General features: G+C 42.7%; 1 protein-coding gene across 2 annotated transcripts in view; it reads left to right on the forward strand.

Annotated features, from left to right (window-relative positions):
* The window catches only part of ube2w (ubiquitin-conjugating enzyme E2W (putative)), a 45,603-nt gene extending 23,376 nt beyond the window's left edge, over positions 1–22,227 (forward strand). The window contains 3 exon segments of one of the 2 annotated variants that reach the window (NM_001165151.1): positions 15,368–15,523; positions 17,411–17,486; positions 21,745–21,975. In NM_001165151.1, the coding sequence (NP_001158623.1) occupies positions 15,368–15,523; positions 17,411–17,486; positions 21,745–21,758 (246 nt within the window). In that variant the 3' untranslated portion in view covers positions 21,759–21,975. 2 annotated transcript variants of the gene reach the window in all.
* Positions 22,228–23,407: the final 1,180 nt, after the last annotated feature.

Below are 23,407 nucleotides of genomic sequence, written 5' to 3' on the forward strand. Positions count from 1 at the left end.
GCCAATTTGACATTTACTTATTACATTTTTTTCTTGAAGAAAGGTTTGAATTCTTGAATTCAAAATGCTACAGAAAATCTTTCCCAAGTTACTGTTGACGCAAATTCCCCTGTAATTATTGGGGTCTGATTTGTCTCCACTTTTGTGGATAGGGGAGATGAGCCCCTGGTTCCAGACATCAGGGAAGCAGCCAGAAGTTAAAACCATGTTGAACAATTTAAGCACAGCATTTTGCAACTCAGGTGTGCTGTTTTTCAGCATTTCATTTCTGATGTTGTCTACACCACAAGCCTTTTTTGATTTAATAGATTTTAGCTTTTCATTTAGTTCTTGTTGGGTTATTGGGTAATCTAATGGATTTTGGTTGTTTTTAATGACTGATTCCAGGATGTTCAATTTTTCTTTAATTTCTAATTGGTTCTGGTTTAAGTCTTTTTGTGGGATGTTTTTGTATAGATTATCAAAGTAAGTTTTCCAAATTCCTACATCTTGTATGGCTAATTCTTGTGGCTTTGATGTGCTTAAATTGTTCCACATGTCCCAGAACTGATTTTGGTCAATTGCGTTTTCAATTTCATCAAGTGTCTTGTTGGTATAATTCAATTTCTTGCATTTCAGTGTTTGTTTATACTGTTTCAGAGTTTCAAAGTATTCATATCGTAGCTCTGGGTTGTTTTGCTGCTTATGTTTTTTGTTTGACATTTGTCTTAGGTGTTTTCTAATTGTTTTACATTCATTATCAAACCATTTGTCAGAAACATTTTGATTTTTGCTTCTGATGTTGCATTGCTTTGGTTTTCTCAAATTTGCTTTCAATGCTGCTTTTTGGAATATGCAGTTGATGTTTTGGGTAGCTGAATTGACACCATCTTTATTGTTTTGGTACTGTGAGTTATTGAAAAACTGTATAGAGTTCATCATTTCATTTGAGTTCAATGTTTCAATGAATGCCTCTGCACTGTTTGGAGCCCATCTGAACGATTGGTTTATGTTGTAAAGTTTATTGGGCTGTTTTTTTGAATGAATATTGCCGGTTAATTTCTTCAGAAAAACGTTGATCTGACTGTGATCTGACAATGGTGTCTGTGGTCTGACAGTGAATGCACTAATGGAGGAGGGGTCAATGTCAGTGATGGCATAATCGACTACACTTGTCCCAAGAGCTGAGCAGTAAGTAAACTGACCTAAAGAGTCCCCTCTGATTCTACCATTAAGCATGTACAGGCCTAAGGCTCGACAGAGATGTACTAACTCTTTTCCATTTTTGTTCAGTATTTGGTCAGGACTGTTTCTATTATTTATAATAGGGCTACTGTACAAGGAGGGGTGTCCAAATATGTGGTGGTTACCTCCCGCATCAGTGTAGTCAGGCTCAGAACCTGTTCTTGCATTGAAATCTCCACAAAGAAGCACTTTACCCTGCGCCTGAAATGTAATGATTTCTGTCTGGAGATTGTCAAAAAACTGATCATCATAATATGATGAATCTGAAGGAGGAGCATAAGCTGCACATATGTATACATCATTGTCACAATAGATTGTACCTTTGTTAAGTTTTAGCCAAATGTGAGTGGTACCTTTTTTCATTTCATTCAGTGCTAAGTCCTGCTTATGCCAAATGATGATTCCACCTGAGTCTCGGCCCCGTTTAACATTTTTATGTTTGATTGATGGTAGTAAACTTTCTCTATAGCCTGAGGGACACTGAGTATCTATGTCTCCACGACACCATGTTTCCAGTAGGATTATGATGTCCTGTCCCTTGATGTTTTTAATCAATTCTGGATTAGTTGTTTTATAACCAAAATGTGAAGAGTATAGGCCCTGGATATTCCAAGAGCTGATAGTTAATGATCTCATTTATAATAAGTGATATTCACTGGTTTGAGTAAAGTACATCGAAAATAACAAAAAAAATAAAATACTATATATATATATATATATATATATATACATATATATATATATACATATATACATACATACACATATACACATATACATACATATATACATACACATACATATATATATATATATATATATACATACACATACATACACATATATACATACACATACATATACACACATACACACACACACACACACACACACACACACACACACACACACACACACACACACACATACATACACACACACACACATACATACATACATACATACATATATATATATATATATATATATATATATATATATATATATATATACATACATATACACATACACATATATATATATATATATATATATACACACATACATGCACATACACACATACATACATACACACACACACACACACACACACACAGACACACACCATTACATATAATAATTATTATAATACCGGTGTCAATACATTTAGGAATATTTGTAAACAAATGAATAAGAATGGAATAAGATTGCACTGTACTTATTTTATGTGCAATCTGCAACCCTGTGTGTTTGTGTGTGTGTGTGTGTGCGCGTGTGTGCCCGTGTGTGAATTAAAGGGACTGTCTAGCTCAGTAGTCTGCATATTAGTTGCAGTAGTTGGCGCACCTCTCCTATCTCTGATTGTTCTAGGGGTCTTCTGCCAGAGGTTACCTCAGCATATGTAGGCTGACGATCTAATTGATACATGGTGTGGACTGCATCATGTGGTCTACTTCCCTGAAGGGCAGTGTTCTGACCGACCCTGGAGTAGTGGTCAGAGCTGTGTTGTGATGGGCTGGGTCTAGTAGAGCTGTGTTGTGATGGGACAGGTCTAGTAGAGCTGTGTTGTGATGGGCCGGGTCTAGTAGAGCTGTGTTGTGATGGGCCGGGTCTGGTAGAGCTGTGTTGTGATGGGCCGGGTCTAGTAGAGCTGTGTTGTGATGGGCCGGGTCTAGTAGAGCTGTGTTGTGATGGGCCGGGTCTAGTAGAGCTGTGTTGTGATGGGCCAGGTCTAGTAGAGCTGTGTTGGGATGGGCCGGGTCTAGTAGAGCTGTGTTGTGAAGGGCCGGGTCTAGTAGAGCTGTGTTGTGATGGGCCGGGTCTAGTAGAGCTGTGCTGTGTTGGGCCTGGTCTAGTAGAGCTGTGCTGTAATAAGCCATGTCTGGCTCTTTTCTCCTCGGGATGGTGGAGGTACTGTTGTTTCAGAAGGTGGGGCGGGGGACCTTTGTTGCTGGGGTGATGGGTGTGTGGGTCCCTGCCAAGTGTTGCATCTTTTAGGTCCTTGGCAAAGGTTCTGATACTGTCCTGATCAAGATGTATATTATCATATAAGTGTTGACATGTCAGAGTGGGGTGGTGAGCCGTTCTGACGTTGAGCAGTGAGGCACAGTCCACAGTGATCTGTTGATTTATTTTGTCGATCAACTTTTCTGGGAAGTCTTTTCTTGGTAGGAGGGTGGACACAACTATATTGGTTGTTGGGAACATAGCCTGTGCCCGTTCTGCCACTCTTCTCACTGCCCCAGATACATTTTCACCTTTGGCATGAAGGTCGTTTGTGCCAGTGTGGATGATGATGTTGTCAGGGGTGTCAATCCTGGTCTGACTGAGTAGCTGCATTGCACTCTCAGTTGTAGGACACCAGAACTTATACACCTGGTGTCTAGGGAATAATCTTTCCTGGACTAAGAACTTCCCATTTGAATCAATTAGAATTGCAGTTGTGGGTGATTGTCTGGGTGGAGCAGACTGGGAGGCTGGTATTCTGACCTGGGCTGGAGCAGACTGGGAGGCTGGTAGGTTAACCTGGGCTGGAGCAGACTGGGAGGCTGGTATTCTGACCTGGGCTGGAGCAGACTGGGAGGCTGGTAGGTTGACCTGGGCTGGAGCAGACTGGGAGGCTGGTAGGTTAACCTGGGCTGGAGCAGACTGGGAGGCTGGTATTCTGACCTGGGCTGGAGCAGACTGGGAGGCTGGTAGGTTGACCTGGGCTGGAGCAGACTGGGAGGCTGGTAGGTTAACCTGGGCTGGAGCAGACTGGGAGGCTGGTATTCTGACCTGGGCTGGAGCAGACTGGGAGGCTGGTAGGTTGACCTGGGCTGGAGCAGACTGGGAGGCTGGTAGGTTGACCTGGGCTGGAGCAGACTGGTAGGCTGGTGCAGTGTCATCCGGCTGTGTAGTGGAGGCCATGCTGGTCTCAGGTTCTGCTTGTGTTGTACCAAGCTGGTGGACATGTTCTCTAGATGCAGAGGACACAATGACTCTCTGCCGGTTGAGGGTGTCAATGTACCTCTCTTTTTGTTCGAGCTCCTTTCTAGTTGTGCTCAGATGTACTCTGAGGTCATCATTTGTCTGACTCAGCTTGTCCATTCTGCTTTCTAATTTAGCTATGGATGCTCTGCTCTCCTCCCTGAACTGTTTCATCTCTTCTTTGAGTTTCTGGACAGTGTCCTCCTCTTGAAGCTTCTTCTCTCTGAGTTCTATGACCTCTGCTTCGACTAGAGAGAGGGTGTTGTGGAAACGTTGCATAGCAGGTGTTCTTATTGAAATTGTCATGTCCTTGACTCTGTCTGCTGCAGGTGAGGTAGGTAAAGGGACGTTGAGGGCTTCCTGCTGGGTCACAGAGACCATTGGGGTCTGCTTTTCTCCATCTCCCTCCTTGACTTTTTCCTCATTTTCTGAGATGATGTCAGCGTCTTCTTTTAGGGTAGCAAACCTATTCTCAAAAGCCTGGAGGCTTGAATCATTGCCTTGTATCAATACAGTTCCATTATTATATAAGTTTACTGTTTGATATGTGTTGCTCTGGTCAGCTTCTTCAAAAATGCTGATCTGACATCCTTGGCTGATGCCCCTCTTTTTTGAGAAAGGGAAATGGTTGCAAATAACCTTTTTCCATATGTTCCCTCGATTGGTATTAAAAATTAAATTTGCTCTTGTTTTGTAACTGGTAAGATCTGCAAACAGGCATTCATGGTTCTGTCCCATCAACAAACCTTTGAAACTTTTCTTAGCTTTCTCTGTTTGGATGTCTGGTGGGTAAACAATTTCCATAGCAACGCTGGTGATGTTGGCTACAATGTTGCAATAGAAGTGCTGTTTCTTGTATAATGCTCTCTTGTTTCTTCAGAGGACTGTTTCACTTTGTTGTCCTTTTTTCTTTTCCTTTTTCTTCTGTCCTTATTTTGTCCTTATTTTGTCTTCCTTTCTTCTGTTAACTAGATATTTTTTTGTTATTCTTTGTAAGCTAGCTAGCTTCTTCCAGGAGAGTCCCTAGCAACTGCTTAGCAACATGTAAACAATTCAGCTAACAATTCAGCTAGCTAAGATAACTGTATAATTTTATGAAAAATAGTTACTTTTTCAAAATCCTGTCTTTTTGGTTTGTTGCTTGTATTGTCTTCTATTGAGTCTTGCAGTTTTCTTTTGATTTTTTCGATGTACTTCACTCTAAAAAACCATTTAAATCTCAATATATACAGGAGCTCATTTTTCAGCAGCTGCTCAATTTGGAACTCCGGAACTCTCTCTCTCTCTAGCTGTCTCTCTCTCTCTCTAGCTGGCTCTTTCTCTCTCTCTCTAGCTGGCTCTCTCTCTCTCTAGCTGGCTCTCTCGCTCTCTAGCTGGCTCTCTCTCTCTCTCTAGCTGTCTCTCTCTCTCTCTCTCTCTCTCTCTAGCTGGCTCTCTCTCTCTGGCTGTCTCTCTCTCTCTCTGGCTGTCTCTCTCTCTGGCTGTCTCTCTCTAGCTGGCTCTCTCTTTCTCTCTAGCTGTCTCTCTCTCTCTCTCTCTCTCTCACTCTCTCTCTCTCTCTCTCTCTCTAGCTGGCTGTCACTCTCTCTCTCTCTCTCTCTCTCTCTCTCTCTCTCTCTCTCTCTCTCTCTCTCTCTCTCTCTCTCTCTCTCTCTCTCTCTAGCTGGCTGTCTCTCTCTCTCTCTCGCTGTCTCTCTCTCTCTCTAGCTGTCACTCTCTCTAGCTGTCACTCTCTCTCTCGCTGTCACTCTCTCTCTCTCGCTAGCTGTCTCTATCTCTCGCTAGCTCTCTCTCTCTCTCTCTCTCTCTCTAGCTGTCTCTCACTAGCTGTCTCTCGCTCTCTCTAGTTGTCTCTCACTAGCTGTCTCTCTCTCTCTCTAGCTGTCTCTCTCTCTAGCAGTCTCTCTCTCTGTCTCTCTCTCTCTCTCTCTAGCTGGCTCTCTCACTAGCTGTCTCTCTCTCTCTCTAGCTGTCTATCTCTCGCTAGCTGTCTCTCTCTCTCTCTAGCTGTCTCTCTCTCTAGCTGTCTCTCTAGCTGTCCTTTTCTCTCTAGCTCTCTCTCTCTCTCTCTCTAGCTGTCATTTTCTCTCTAGCTGTCTCTCTCTCTCTAGCTGTCCTTTTCTCTCTAGCTGTCTCTCTCTCTCTAGCTGTCCTTTTCTCTCTAGCTGTCTCTCTCTCGCTCTACGGCAGTGTATTAAAGCCCACGGGCCACGTTTGAGAGGATTAGCTTAACGTGACAATCTTATTTTACATATCAGTGGCCTATAAATAGAGAGAGAATATTAGATCTACAGTCAGGCTACTACTACCACCTCATACCCCCAGCACAACAACACCCCACAGATAACCACCACCTCATACCCCCAGCACAACAACACCCCACAGATAACTATCACCTCATACCCCCAGCACAACAACACCCCACAGATAACTACCACCTCATACCCCCAGCAACACACCACAGATAACTACCACATCATACCCCCAGCACACCCCCCCCCACAGATAACTACCACCTCATACCCCCAGCAACACCCCACAGATAACTACCACCTCATACCCCCAGCACAACAACACACCACAGATAACTACCACCTCATACCCCCAGCAACACCCCGCAGATAACTACCACCTCATACCCCCAGCACAACAACACACCACAGATAACTAGTGTTGTTTAAGTATGTGCGTGGGTGAATTGGGTGTGTTGGTAATTGTTTGGGTGTTGTTAAGTGAATGGATGTATCAGTGTGAGTGTACGTGTCACTCTTAAAAACAAGATGTTGGCAAAGATCTCCCTTAATGCACGCCATGTACAGCAACACTGTAGGGGCCTCTGCTCTCCTCTGGTGGCTGGTGAGCTGTGATGTCTTCCCTTCCTCCGTAGTTATCCTCCCTAATGAAGTGTGCAGCGCTCTCTCTCTCTCTCTCTCTCTTTCTCTTTCTCTTTCTCTCTCTCTCTCTCTCTCTCTCTCTCTCTCTCTCTCTCTCTCTCTCTCAAATTCAAATTCAAATTCAAGCTGCTTTATTGGCATGAAAAACATTGTGTCAATATTGCCAAAGCAACAATGTATACAATATACATTGTAACAAAATTATAAATGATAGCAAATAATAATATAAAATTGTAGTAAATAATAATACAAAAATAATAACAATAAAATGGTAACAGTCTACAGTAAACATTAATAATTATAGTAATAACAATAATAGTAATAATAAGTAAGTTACTGTTTACTATGCAGATGTTATTATTCAGTGTCCCTCAGGCTATGGCAGGAAAATACATATTTGGCTGCAAGAGGAGCCATTGCTCCTTCGCCCATGAGTATTCTTAGTTTTTCCTCTTGGTTCAATTTGTAAAAATTTGGAATATATGTAGTCATTTCTGTGAATAATGAATCTCTTTGTGAGGAATATTTATCACAGTAAAGGAGAAAGTGCATCTCTGTCTCTACCTCCCCTGTCATGCAGTGACCACATACACGCTCCTCTTTGGGTAGCCATGTCTTTTTATGTCTGCCGGTTTCTATTGCCAATCGGTGGTCACTCAGCCTGTACTTGGTAAGGATCTGTCTCTGCTTCGTATCTCTGACAGAGTAGAGATAATCAGCCAATTCATATTCTCTGTTTAGGGTCAGATAGCAATTTAGTCGGCTTTGGGATTTTGTTTCGTTTTTCCAGTATTGTAAATATGATTCCTTTGATTGGTTCATGATTTTGCTTATTGGAATTCTTTCTTTTGAAGCAGTGCTGGCGTCAGCTTGGTTGGTGAGGTCCAACACCATCTGACTGAGAGGGCTCGTTTCTGGGCTCAGCTCTTGGGCTTGAAGTGCTTTAAATTGCAGACTCGAATTTGGACTTGAATTTAGATGTAGCCAAAATTTTAATGATCTTTTCTGTATTTTCATTATTACTGGAAAACGGCCCAATTCTGCCCTACATGCATTAGTTGGTGTATTTCTCTGGACTTGTAGAATTTTCCGACAGAATTCTGCATGTAGGGCTTCAATTGGATGTTTGTCCCACATTTTAAAATCCAGTTTATTGAGTGGCCCCCAAACCTCACTTCCATAAAGTGCTATTGGTAGGATTACACTGTCAAATATTTTAGTCCAAATTCTAATTGGGATGTTGATTTTGAATAATTTCATTTTTATTGCATACATTGCTCTGCGGGCTTTTTCTTTGAGTGCCTTCACTGCCATATTAAAGTTTCCCGATGCAGATATGGTCAGACCAAGGTAGGTGTAATTTTTTGTGTGTTCAATTAAGGTGTTGTTCAGGGTGAATTTACATTTGTGTTTCTGACATCTGGGTTTTTTTTGGAAAATCATGATTTTAGTTTTTTGGAAATTTACTGCCAGGGCCCAATTATGGCAATATTGCTCCAGAATATTAATGTTTTGTTGAAGACCTTCTTTGGTTGGTGATAGAAGTACCAAGTCATCAGCATATAGCAGGTATTTCACCTCTGTGTCAAATAGTGTGAGTCCTGGGGCTGGAGATTGGTCCAACATGTCTGCTAATTCATTGATATAAATGTTGAAAAGATTTGGACTCAAATTGCAGCCTTGTCTCACACCTCGACATTGTGAAAAAAATTCTGTTCTTTGGTTTTTGATTTTTATTGCACACTTGTTTTCTGTGTACATACATTTTATTAAGTCATACACCTTACCACCAAGCCCACTTTGTAGAATTTTGTAGAATAGCCCTTCGTGCCAAATCGAATCAAATGCTTTTTTAAAGTCAATAAAGCAAGCAAAGATTTTGCCCTCTTTTTTTTGGTGGACGTGTTTATTAATTAGTGTGTGTAAGGTGTATATATGGTCAGTAGTGCGATGGTTAGGGAGAAAGCCAATTTGACATTTACTTATTACATTTTTTTCTTGAAGAAAGGTTTGAATTCTTGAATTCAAAATGCTACAGAAAATCTTTCCCAAGTTACTGTTGACGCAAATTCCCCTGTAATTATTGGGGTCTGATTTGTCTCCACTTTTGTGGATAGGGGAGATGAGCCCCTGGTTCCAGACATCAGGGAAGCAGCCAGAAGTTAAAACCATGTTGAACAATTTAAGCACAGCATTTTGCAACTCAGGTGTGCTGTTTTTCAGCATTTCATTTCTGATGTTGTCTACACCACAAGCCTTTTTTGATTGAATAGATTTTAGCTTTTCATTTAGTTCTTGTTGGGTTATTGGGTAATCTAATGGATTTTGGTTGTTTTTAATGACTGATTCCAGGATGTTCAATTTTTCTTTAATTTCTAATTGGTTCTGGTTTAAGTCTTTTTGTGGGATGTTTTTGTATAGATTATCAAAGTAAGTTTTCCAAATTCCTACATCTTGTATGGCTAATTCTTGTGGCTTTGATGTGCTTAAATTGTTCCACATGTCCCAGAACTGATTTTGGTCAATTGCGTTTTCAATTTCATCAAGTGTCTTGTTGGTATAATTCAATTTCTTGCATTTCAGTGTTTGTTTATACTGTTTCAGAGTTTCAAAGTATTCATATCGTAGCTCTGGGTTGTTTTGCTGCTTATGTTTTTTGTTTGACATTTGTCTTAGGTGTTTTCTAATTGTTTTACATTCATTATCAAACCATTTGTCAGAAACATTTTGATTTTTGCTTCTGATGTTGCATTGCTTTGGTTTTCTCAAATTTGCTTTCAATGCTGGTTTTTGGAATATGCAGTTGATGTTTTGGGTAGCTGAATTGACACCATCTTTATTGTTTTGGTACTGTGAGTTATTGAAAAACTGTATAGAGTTCATCATTTCATTTGAGTTCAATGTTTCAATGAATGCCTCTGCACTGTTTGGAGCCCATCTGAACGATTGGTTTATGTTGTAAAGTTTATTGGGCTGTTTTTTTGAATGAATATTGCCGGTTAATTTCTTCAGAAAAACGTTGATCTGACTGTGATCTGACAATGGTGTCTGTGGTCTGACAGTGAATGCACTAATGGAGGAGGGGTCAATGTCAGTGATGGCATAATCGACTACACTTGTCCCAAGAGCTGAGCAGTAAGTAAACTGACCTAAAGAGTCCCCTCTGATTCTACCATTAAGCATGTACAGGCCTAAGGCTCGACAGAGATGTACTAACTCTTTTCCATTTTTGTTCAGTATTTGGTCAGGACTGTTTCTATTATTTATAATAGGGCTACTGTACAAGGAGGGGTGTCCAAATATGTGGTGGTTACCTCCCGCATCAGTGTAGTCAGGCTCAGAACCTGTTCTTGCATTGAAATCTCCACAAAGAAGCACTTTACCCTGCGCCTGAAATGTAATGATTTCTGTCTGGAGATTGTCAAAAAACTGATCATCATAATATGATGAATCTGAAGGAGGAGCATAAGCTGCACATATGTATACATCATTGTCACAATAGATTGTACCTTTGTTAAGTTTTAGCCAAATGTGAGTGGTACCTTTTTTCATTTCATTCAGTGCTAAGTCCTGCTTATGCCAAATGATGATTCCACCTGAGTCTCGGCCCCGTTTAACATTTTTATGTTTGATTGATGGTAGTAAACTTTCTCTATAGCCTGAGGGACACTGAGTATCTATGTCTCCACGACACCATGTTTCCAGTAGGATTATGATGTCCTGTCCCTTGATGTTTTTAATCAATTCTGGATTAGTTGTTTTATAACCAAAATGTGAAGAGTATAGGCCCTGGATATTCCAAGAGCTGATAGTTAATGATCTCATTTATAATAAGTGATATTCACTGGTTTGAGTAAAGTACATCGAAAATAACAAAAAAAATAAAATACTATATATATATATATATATATACATATATATACATATACATATATACATACATACACATATACACATATACATACATATATACATACACATACATATATATATATATATATATACATACACATACACATACATACACATATATACATACACATACATATACACACATACATACACACACACACACACACACACACACACACACACACACACAGACACACACCATTACATATAATAATTATTATAATACCGGTGTCAATACATTTAGGAATATTTGTAAACAAATGAATAAGAATGGAATAAGATTGCACTGTACTTATTTTATGTGCAATCTGCAACCCTGTGTGTTTGTGTGTGTGTGTGTGTGCGCGTGTGTGCCCGTGTGTGAATTAAAGGGACTGTCTAGCTCAGTAGTCTGCATATTAGTTGCAGTAGTTGGCGCACCTCTCCTATCTCTGATTGTTCTAGGGGTCTTCTGCCAGAGGTTACCTCAGCATATGTAGGCTGACGATCTAATTGATACATGGTGTGGACTGCATCATGTGGTCTACTTCCCTGAAGGGCAGTGTTCTGACCGACCCTGGAGTAGTGGTCAGAGCTGTGTTGTGATGGGCTGGGTCTAGTAGAGCTGTGTTGTGATGGGACAGGTCTAGTAGAGCTGTGTTGTGATGGGCCGGGTCTAGTAGAGCTGTGTTGTGATGGGCCGGGTCTGGTAGAGCTGTGTTGTGATGGGCCGGGTCTAGTAGAGCTGTGTTGTGATGGGCCGGGTCTAGTAGAGCTGTGATGGGCCGGGTCTAGTAGAGATGTGTTGTGATGGGCCAGGTCTAGTAGAGCTGTGTTGGGATGGGCCGGGTCTAGTAGAGCTGTGTTGTGAAGGGCCGGGTCTAGTAGAGCTGTGTTGTGATGGGCCGGGTCCAGTAGAGCTGTGCTGTGTTGGGCCTGGTCTAGTAGAGCTGTGCTGTAATAAGCCATGTCTGGCTCTTTTCTCCTCGGGATGGTGGAGGTACTGTTGTTTCAGAAGGTGGGGCGGGGGACCTTTGTTGCTGGGGTGATGGGTGTGTGGGTCCCTGCCAAGTGTTGCATCTTTTAGGTCCTTGGCAAAGGTTCTGATACTGTCCTGATCAAGATGTATATTATCATATAAGTGTTGACATGTCAGAGTGGGGTGGTGAGCCGTTCTGACGTTGAGCAGTGAGGCACAGTCCACAGTGATCTGTTGATTTATTTTGTCGATCAACTTTTCTGGGAAGTCTTTTCTTGGTAGGAGGGTGGACACAACTATATTGGTTGTTGGGAACATAGCCTGTGCCCGTTCTGCCACTCTTCTCACTGCCCCAGATACATTTTCACCTTTGGCATGAAGGTCGTTTGTGCCAGTGTGGATGATGATGTTGTCAGGGGTGTCAATCCTGGTCTGACTGAGTAGCTGCATTGCACTCTCAGTTGTAGGACACCAGAACTTATACACCTGGTGTCTAGGGAATAATCTTTCCTGGACTAAGAACTTCCCATTTGAATCAATTAGAATTGCAGTTGTGGGTGATTGTCTGGGTGGAGCAGACTGGGAGGCTGGTATTCTGACCTGGGCTGGAGCAGACTGGGAGGCTTGTAGGTTAACCTGGGCTGGAGCAGACTGGGAGGCTGGTATTCTGACCTGGGCTGGAGCAGACTGGGAGGCTGGTAGGTTGACCTGGGCTGGAGCAGACTGGGAGGCTGGTAGGTTAACCTGGGCTGGAGCAGACTGGGAGGCTGGTATTCTGACCTGGGCTGGAGCAGACTGGGAGGCTGGTAGGTTGACCTGGGCTGGAGCAGACTGGGAGGCTGGTAGGTTAACCTGGGCTGGAGCAGACTGGGAGGCTGGTATTCTGACCTGGGCTGGAGCAGACTGGGAGGCTGGTAGGTTGACCTGGGCTGGAGCAGACTGGGAGGCTGGTAGGTTGACCTGGGCTGGAGCAGACTGGTAGGCTGGTGCAGTGTCATCCGGCTGTGTAGTGGAGGCCATGCTGGTCTCAGGTTCTGCTTGTGTTGTACCAAGCTGGTGGACATGTTCTCTAGATGCAGAGGACACAATGACTCTCTGCCGGTTGAGGGTGTCAATGTACCTCTCTTTTTGTTCGAGCTCCTTTCTAGTTGTGCTCAGATGTACTCTGAGGTCATCATTTGTCTGACTCAGCTTGTCCATTCTGCTTTCTAATTTAGCTATGGATGCTCTGCTCTCCTCCCTGAACTGTTTCATCTCTTCTTTGAGTTTCTGGACAGTGTCCTCCTCTTGAAGCTTCTTCTCTCTGAGTTCTATGACCTCTGCTTCGACTAGAGAGAGGGTGTTGTGGAAACGTTGCATAGCAGGTGTTCTTATTGAAATTGTCATGTCCTTGACTCTGTCTGCTGCAGGTGAGGTAGGTAAAGGGACGTTGAGGGCTTCCTGCTGGGTCACAGAGACCATTGGGGTCTGCTTTTCTCCATCTCCCTCCTTGACTTTTTCCTCATTTTCTGAGATGATGTCAGCGTCTTCTTTTAGGGTAGCAAACCTATTCTCAAAAGCCTGGAGGCTTGAATCATTGCCTTGTATCAATACAGTTCCATTATTATATAAGTTTACTGTTTGATATGTGTTGCTCTGGTCAGCTTCTTCAAAAATGCTGATCTGACATCCTTGGCTGATGCCCCTCTTTTTTGAGAAAGGGAAATGGTTGCAAATAACCTTTTTCCATATGTTCCCTCGATTGGTATTAAAAATTAAATTTGCTCTTGTTTTGTAACTGGTAAGATCTGCAAACAGGCATTCATGGTTCTGTCCCATCAACAAACCTTTGAAACTTTTCTTAGCTTTCTCTGTTTGGATGTCTGGTGGGTAAACAATTTCCATAGCAACGCTGGTGATGTTGGCTACAATGTTGCAATAGAAGTGCTGTTTCTTGTATAATGCTCTCTTGTTTCTTCAGAGGACTGTTTCACTTTGTTGTCCTTTTTTCTTTTCCTTTTTCTTCTGTCCTTATTTTGTCCTTATTTTGTCTTCCTTTCTTCTGTTAACTAGATATTTTTTTGTTATTCTTTGTAAGCTAGCTAGCTTCTTCCAGGAGAGTCCCTAGCAACTGCTTAGCAACATGTAAACAATTCAGCTAACAATTCAGCTAGCTAAGATAACTGTATAATTTTATGAAAAATAGTTACTTTTTCAAAATCCTGTCTTTTTGGTTTGTTGCTTGTATTGTCTTCTATTGAGTCTTGCAGTTTTCTTTTGATTTTTTCGATGTACTTCACTCTAAAAAACCATTTAAATCTCAATATATACAGGAGCTCATTTTTCAGCAGCTGCTCAATTTGGAACTCCGGAACTCTTTCTCTCTCTCTCTCTCTCTCTCTCTCTCTCTCTCTCTCTCTCTCTCTCTCTCTCTCTCTCTCTCTCTCTCTCTAGCTGTCTCTCTCTCTCTCTCTCTCTCTCTCTCTCTCTCTCTCTCTCTAGCTGTCTCTCTCTCTCTCTCTCTCTAGCTGTCTCTCTCTCTCTCTCTCTAGCTGTCTCTCTCTCTCTCTCTCTCTCTCTCTCTCTCTCTCTCTAGCTGTCTCTCTCTCTCTCTCTCTCTCTCTCTCTCTAGCTGTCTCTCTCTCTCTCTCTCTAGCTGTCTCTCTCTCTCTCTCTCTCTCTAGCTGTCTCTCTCTCTCTCTCTCTTTAGCTGTCTCTCTCTCTCTAGCTGTCTCTCTCTCTCTCTCTCTAGCTGTCTCTCTCTCTCTCTCTCTAGCTGTCTCTCTCTCTCTCTCTCTCTAGCTGTCTCTCTCTCTCTCTCTCTAGCTGTCTCTCTCTCTCTCTCTCTAGCTGTCTCTCTCTCTCTCTCTCTAGCTGTCTCTCTCTCTCTTTCCCTCTCTCTCTTGTCCCCCCTCTCTCTCTTGTCCCCCCTCTCTCTCTTTCCCCCCTCCCCCCTCTCTCTTTTCCCCCTCCCCCTCTCTCTTTTTCCCATCTCTCCCTCTTTCCCCCCTCCCCCTCTCTTTCTCCCTTCTCTCTCTCTTTCCCCCCTCCCCCCTCTCTCTCTTTCCCCTCTCTCCCTCTTTCCCCCTCCCCTCTCTCTCTTTCCCCCTCCCCCCTCTCTCCTCCCATCATGTGAGGCACTCTTCTCCTAATCCCCCAGCCTCATGTTGCTGTATAGAGCTAAGCCCAGGCTTACAGTCCAAGGCTCATTATTTTCTGCTATTAATGTGAAAATCTAAACTCATGCCGGCCGACTATTTTCCTAATTCAGCTCTCTTACCACCCCAAAAAAATAGAGGTCAAAACTTAACAGGCCGTTGTACAGATGCAAAGTAGATGGATCTCTCTCTTTTTAAACTATGAACATTGATGTGTCTAATCTTTATTTTGTTGTTGTTGTTGTTGTTGTTGTTTCTGTCCCCCTGTTCAGGTAATGTTCACGGGAGAGAATATACCTGTACATCCTCACGTTTATAGCAACGGGCACATCTGTCTCTCCATACTAACAGAAGACTGGTCGCCAGCCCTCTCAGTGCAGTCAGTCTGTCTCAGCATTATCAGCATGTTGTCCAGCTGCAAAGAGAAGGTAATGGGGGCGACAACAGACCCTTGGGGAACGATACAGTGACTATTTTTTTTATTTTAAATTTGTGTTATTATTATTATTATTATTATTATTATTATTAATTCAAACAGTAATGGGCAATTGACCATAAATAAACCATATGAAAATAAATGCCTGGCCCTGTTTCGCTGTGAGCGAGCCAATCCCTGTCCCTATGGAGGAGAGATGCACATTCCAATAAGACACGTCAATATGCTAGCTAGTGGTGCCTAGCGTTCCTCTCTGCTAGCCTACTGTATACATGTCAATATGCTAGCTAGTGACTACTGTTGATAGTCTGCAGAAAGACTCCTAGCATTCCTCTTGGCTAGCCTACTGTAGTCATGTCAATATGCTAGCTAGTGGTGCCTAGCATTCCTCTCTGCTAGCCTACTGTAGTCATGTCAATATGCTAGCTAGTGGCTACTGTTGATAGTCTGCAAAAAGACTCCTAGCATTCCTCTTGGCTAGCCTACTGTAGTCATGTCAATATGCTAGCTAGTGACTACTGTTGATAGTCTGCAAAAAGACTGCTAGCATTCCTCTTGGCTAGCCTACTGTAGTCATGTCAATATCTATTTTGGAAAGAGATATTATAGGGGCAGCATCCTGTTTTGAGATGGGGGAACAAAATTATTTAAATGACAGGCCTACTTTAGGAACAAAGTATATAGAGTATAGAGAGAACTACCGTTACTAGCTGAGAATAGAGAGAGAACTACCGTTACTAGTTTAGTATAGAGAATATAGAGAGAACTACCGTTACTAGCTGAGTATAGAGAGAGAACTACCGTTACTAGCTGAGAATAGAGAGAACTACCGTTACTAGCTGAGTATAGAGAGAGAACTACCGTTACTAGCTGAGTATAGAGAACAGGCATCACAGCTGGTGTTCACTGTCTGAACTCACTAGAGCCCCCTGCTGTTGTTAATCAGGCATCACAGCTGGTGTTCACTGTCTGAACTCACTAGAGCCCCCTGCTGTTATTAATCAGGCATCACAGCCGGTGTTCACTGATCTCACTGTGTGAAAATAATCCTAATAGTAGTGCATGTGCTCTGTGGTGAAGTTTCACCTAGGTACAGATCTAGGATCAACTTCCCCTTTCGCCAATCCTAACCTTAACCATGTGTGAGATGAAATGCAGAACTAACCCCAGATCAGTTCTAATTGACCCTACTCTGAATGAAGTTGCCTCTCTACATGTCATGTTTATACCAGCACTCTGATGGTGACGGTTGTGTCTCTCTCTCTCTCTCTGTTTCTCTCCGGCTCTCTCTGTTTCTCTCCGGCTCTCTCTGTTTCTCTCTGGCTCTCTCTGTTTCTCTCTGGCTCTCTCTGTTTCTCTGTCTCTCTCTGTGTCTCTCTCTGTCTCTCTCCGTCTATCTGTGTCTCTGTTTCTCTCTCTCTCCCTGTCTCTCTCTCCCTGTCTCTGTTTCTCTCTCTCTCCCTGTCTCTCTCTCTCTGTGTCTCTCTCTCCCTGTGTCTCTCTCTCCCTGTGTCTCTCTCTCCCTGTCTCTCTCTCTCCCTGTCTCTCTCTCTCCCTGTCTCTCTCTCTCCCTGTCTCTCTCTCTCCCTGTCTCTCTCTCTCCCTGTCTCTCTCTCTCCCTGTCTCTCTCTCTCCCTGTCTCTCTCTCTCCCTGTCTCTCTCTCTCTCTCCCTGTCTCTCTCTCTCTCTGTCTCTCTCTCTCTCTGTCTCTCTCTCTCTCTGTCTCTCTCTCTCTCTCTGTGTCTCTCTCTCTCTCTGTCTCTCTCTCTCTCTCTGTGTCTCTCTCTCTCTCTGTGTCTCTCTCTCTCTCTGTCTCTCTCTCTCTCTCTGTCTGTCTCTCTCTCTGTGTCTCTCTGCCTCTCTCTCTCTCTCTCTGCAGAGACGGCCACCCGATAACTCCTTTTACGTAAGAACATGTAACAAAAACCCAAAGAAAACAAAATGGTGGTATCATGGTGAGTGGTTACGTCCTCTTGTTTTAATTTAACTTGGGAAATCAGTTAAGAACTAATTCTTATTTACAATGACGACGTACCGGGGGAACAGTGAGTTTCAGGGGTTGGAACCACAGATTTTTGACCTTGTCAGCTCGGGGATTCGATCTAGCCCGAAGTGTTAAACCATTCCATCCTCACTCAGACGTTGTTAGACAGGATATCCTGTCTAGTTGATGGTAATGTGGGGAGGGGGAGGGGAGTACCTAAATCCAGACTAGATTATGGAATGAATCGGTACCTAAGCAACGGGAAACACTCATGGCGTCATGTCAGTGTATTTGATACTGAGACACTCATGGCCTCATGGAGTCATGTCAGTGTATTTGATACTGAAACACTCATGGTGTCATGTCAGTGTATTTGATACTGAAACACTCATGGAGTCATGTCAGTGTATTTGATACTGAAACACTCATGGAGTCATGTCAGTGTATTTGATACTGAAACACTCATGGCCTCATGGTGTCATGTCAGTGTATTTGATACTGAAACACTCATGGCCTCATGGTGTCATGTCAGTGTATTTGATACTGAGACACTCATGGCCTCATGGAGTCATGTCAGTGTATCTGATACTGAAACACTCATGGAGTCATGTCAGTGTATTTGATACTGAGACACTCATGGTGTCATGTCAGTGTATTTGATACTGAAACACTCATGGAGTCATGTCAGTGTATTTGATACTGAAACACTCATGGAGTCATGTCAGTGTATTTGATACTGAAACACTCATGGAGTCATGTCAGTGTATTTGATACTGAAACACTCATGGAGTCATGTCAGTGTATTTGATACTGAGACACTCATGGTGTCATGTCAGTGTATTTGATACTGAAACACTCATGGCCTCATGTCAGTGTATTTGATACTGAGACACTCATGGCCTCATGGTGTCATGTCAGTGTATTTGATACTGAAACACTCATGGTGTCATGTCAGTGTATTTGATACTGAAACACTCATGTTGTCATGTCAGTGTATTTGATACTGAAACACTCATGGCCTCATGGTGTCATGTCAGTGTATTTGATACTGAAACACTCATGGTGTCATGTCAGTGTATTTGATACTGAAACACTCATGGCCTCATGGTGTCATGTCAGTGTATTTGATACTGAAACACTCATGGTGTCATGTCAGTGTATTTGATACTGAGACACTCATGGTGTCATGTCAGTGTATTTGATACTGAAACACTCATGGCCTCATGTCAGTGTATTTGATACTGAGACACTCATGGCCTCATGGTGTCATGTCAGTGTATTTGATACTGAAACACTCATGGTGTCATGTCAGTGTATTTGATACTGAAACACTCATGTTGTCATGTCAGTGTATTTGATACTGAAACACTCATGGCCTCATGGTGTCATGTCAGTGTATTTGATACTGAAACACTCATGGTGTCATGTCAGTGTATTTGATACTGAAACACTCATGGCCTCATGGAGTCATGTCAGTGTATTTGATACTGAAACACTCATGGAGTCATGGAGTCATGTCAGTGTATTTGATACTGAAACACTCATGGAGTCATGGAGTCATGACAGTGTATTTGATACTGAAACACTCATGGCCTCATGGTGTCATGTCAGTGTATTTGATACTGAAACACTCATGGCCTCATGGTGTCATGTCAGTGTATTTGATACTGAAACACTCATGGCCTCATGGAGTCATGTCAGTGTATTTGATACTGAAACACTCATGGCCTCATGGAGTCATGTCAGTGTATTTGATACTGAAACACTCATGGCCTTATGGAGTCATGTCAGTGTATTTGATACTGAAACACTCATGGCCTTATGGAGTCATGTCAGTGTATTTGATACTGAAACACTCATGGCCTCATGGTGTCATGTCAGTGTATTTGATACTGAAACACTCATGGCCTCATGGTGTCATGTCAGTGTATTTGATACTGAAACACTCATGGCCTCATGGTGTCATGTCAGTGTATTTGATACTGAAACACTCATGGAGTCATGTCAGTGTATTTGATACTGAAACACTCATGGTGTCATGTCAGTGTATTTGATACTGAAACACTCATGGTGTCATGTCAGTGTATTTGATACTGAAACACTCATGGTGTCATGTCAGTGTATTTGATACTGAAACACTCATGGAGTCATGTCAGTGTATCTGATACTGAAACACTCATGGAGTCATGTCAGTGTATCTGATACTGAAACACTCATGGTGTCATGTCAGTGTATTTGATACTGAGACACTCATGGTGTCATGGTGTCATGTCAGTGTATTTGATACTGAGACACTCATGGTGTCATGTCAGTGTATTTGATACTGAAACACTCATGAAGTCATGGAGTCATGTCAGTGTATTTGATACTGAAACACTCATGGTGTCATGTCAGTGTATTTGATACTGAAACACTCATGAAGTCATGGAGTCATGTCAGTGTATTTGATACTGAAACACTCATGGCCTCATGGTGTCATGTCAGTGTATTTGATACTGAAACACTCATGGCCTCATGGTGTCATGTCAGTGTATTTGATACTGAAACACTCATGGCCTCATGGAGTCATGACAGTGTATTTGATACTGAAACACTCATGGTGTCATGTCAGTGTATTTGATACTGAAACACTCATGGCCTCATGACAGTGTATTTGATACTGAAACACTCATGGCCTCATGACAGTGTATTTGATACTGAAACACTCATGGCCTCATGGTGTCATGTCAGTGTATTTGATACTGAAACACTCATGAAGTCATGGAGTCATGACAGTGTATTTGATACTGAAACACTCATGGTGTCATGTCAGTGTATTTGATACTGAAACACTCATGGTGTCATGTCAGTGTATTTGATACTGAAACACTCATGGCCTCATGACAGTGTATTTGATACTGAGACACTCATGGAGTCATGACAGTGTATTTGATACTGAGACACTCATGGCCTCATGACAGTGTATTTGATACTGAGACACTCATGGTGTCATGACAGTGTATTTGATACTGAAACACTCATGGCCTCATGTCAGTGTATTTGATACTGAAACACTCATGGCCTCATGGTGTCATGTCAGTGTATTTGATACTGAAACACTCATGGCCTCATGTCAGTGTATTTGATACTGAAACACTCATGGCCTCATGACAGTGTATTTGATACTGAAACACTCATGGCCTCATGGAGTCATGTCAGTGTATTTGATACTGAAACACTCATGGTGTCATGTCAGTGTATTTGATACTGAAACACTCATGGAGTCATGTCAGTGTATTTGATACTGAGACACTCATGGTGTCATGTCAGTGTATTTGATAATGTAACACTCATGGAGTCATGTCAGTGTATTTGATACTGAAACACTCATGGAGTCATGTCAGTGTATTTGATACTGAAACACTCATGGCCTCATGTCAGTGTATCTGATACTGAAACACTCATGGAGTCATGTCAGTGTATTTGATACTGAAACACTCATGGAGTCATGTCAGTGTATTTGATACTGAAACACTCATGGCCTCATGGTGTCATGTCAGTGTATTTGATACTGAAACACTCATGGCCTCATGGTGTCATGTCAGTGTATTTGATACTGAAACACTCATGGCCTCATGGTGTCATGTCAGTGTATTTGATACTGAAACACTCATGGCCTCATGGAGTCATGTCAGTGTATTTGATACTGAGACACTCATGGAGTCATGTCAGTGTATTTGATACTGAAACACTCATGGAGTCATGTCAGTGTATTTGATACTGAAACACTCATGGAGTCATGTCAGTGTATTTGATACTGAAACACTCATGGAGTCATGTCAGTGTATTTGATACTGAAACACTCATGGAGTCATGTCAGTGTATTTGATACTGAAACACTCATGGTGTCATGTCAGTGTATTTGATACTGAAACACTCATGGAGTCATGTCAGTGTATTTGATACTGAAACACTCATGGAGTCATGTCAGTGTATTTGATACTGAAACACTCATGGCCTCATGTCAGTGTATTTGATACTGAAACACTCATGGAGTCATGTCAGTGTATTTGATACTGAAACACTCATGGCCTCATGTCAGTGTATTTGATACTGAGACACTCATGGAGTCATGTCAGTGTATTTGATACTGAGACACTCATGGAGTCATGTCAGTGTATTTGATACTGAAACACTCATGGCCTCATGTCAGTGTATTTGATACTGAAAGTGTGTGTTTCCTTTCACAGATGATACGTGCTAATAAACATTGTAATAGTTCCAGAAGAAAGAAGGCCTACTGAACCGCATAAAGCACTTTTGAATCATACCACAGTCACTGAACTCTGACCTTTTTGACTGGAACAATGGACACCATGATGCGCTGGAGAGACTGTTTGAACTGCATTTCCCAGAGGGCAGTTGGGTGCATGTTTTTAGCCGGTTGTAATATATAAAAAATAAATAAATAAATTAAGACCAACAATGGATTGTTTTTGCAAAAAAGAAAAAAGTCACTATGCAGCCAGCGAGGGGAAAAATGGTTTCGTAGTGAGATTATTATTGTTATCGTTTTAAGATGATTCTTCTTTCCTTTTGTGTTTGTTTGGGTGCATTTAAAAGGTTGTCATTATGTGCTGTGCAATACAACGGTGGATGCATGGTTGGGCCCTAACAAAGATATCTGGAAGGGATCTCAGCATCTTAACCCCCAGAAAATACTTCAGCTTTTTTTTAAATTTTTTTTTGGGGGCCTGATATTCAATGCACTGTGACGATATGTAGAGCTACAACAGCTCAATGTTATTATTCCAAAGGTTCAACTTCTACTGTAAAACCACAAACAACACCACTTCTCTGCAGCTGATAGAAGGGGGGGTTTTCAAGTGGTTTTACATTTCACTGTTTAATCAAGAGTAGTACAGTTCTCTTCCTCTCCGCCTTCCATCTTTCAAGGACAGACTTGATTTCAGAGTAGTACATTTCTCTTCCTCTCCGCCTTCCATCTTTCAAGGACAGACTTGATTTCAGAAGTTGTCTGGTCTATTTTGACTATAGCAGCGTTTCCCAAACTCGGTCCTGGGCCCCCCCCCCAACTCGGTCCTGGGCCCCCCCCCCCCCCCCAACTCGGTCCTGGGCCCCCCCCCCAACTCGGTCCTGGACCCCCCCCCCCCCCCCCCCCCCAACTCGGTCCTGGGCCGCCCCCCCCACTCAGTCCTGGGCCGCCCCCCCCCCCCCCCCCCCCCAACTCGGTCCTGGACCCCCCCCCCACTTGGTCCTGGGCCGCCCCCCCCACTCGGTCCTGGGCCGCCCCCCCCCCCCAACTCGGTCCTGGACCCCCCCCCCCCCACTCGGTCCTGGGCCGCCCCCCCCCCCCCCCCCAACTCGGTCCTGGACCCCCCCCCCACTCGGTCCTGGGCCGCCCCCCAAACTTTTTTTTGCACTGACACTTCCACAGATGATTCGTATCATCTAGCTTGGATCATTTGAATCCGCTGTGTAGTGTTAGGGGCAAACGCCAAAATGTTGGGGTCCTGAGGACCGAGTTTGGGACACGCTGGACTAGAGTATTGGTACTGACCAAGTTGACACAAGAATGATGGTTATAAGTCTTTAGGCTGCGTTTACACAGGCAGACCAATTCTGATTTTTTTTTTTTTTTTTTGCCACTAATTGGTCTTTTGACCAATCGGATGGGATATTTTTCCCATAATTGGACTTCCTGTGTAAACACAGCCTTTTATGTACCTCTTCACAATAATATGGTCTGAACTCATGTACTGGTGTTCGCAGGTCCTTTCTGTAAAGCCCAGAGGTGTAAGGCCATTTAACGAATGTCTGTGTTGTCGTCCATTTTTATTTGTTGGTGAGTTAGTATTTGTCTTGATGAGATTTAGTTGCTTTTATCAACAA

The sequence above is a fragment of the Oncorhynchus mykiss genome, chromosome 15 (assembly GCF_013265735.2).
Source record: "Oncorhynchus mykiss isolate Arlee chromosome 15, USDA_OmykA_1.1, whole genome shotgun sequence".
Lineage (NCBI taxonomy): Eukaryota > Metazoa > Chordata > Actinopteri > Salmoniformes > Salmonidae > Oncorhynchus > Oncorhynchus mykiss.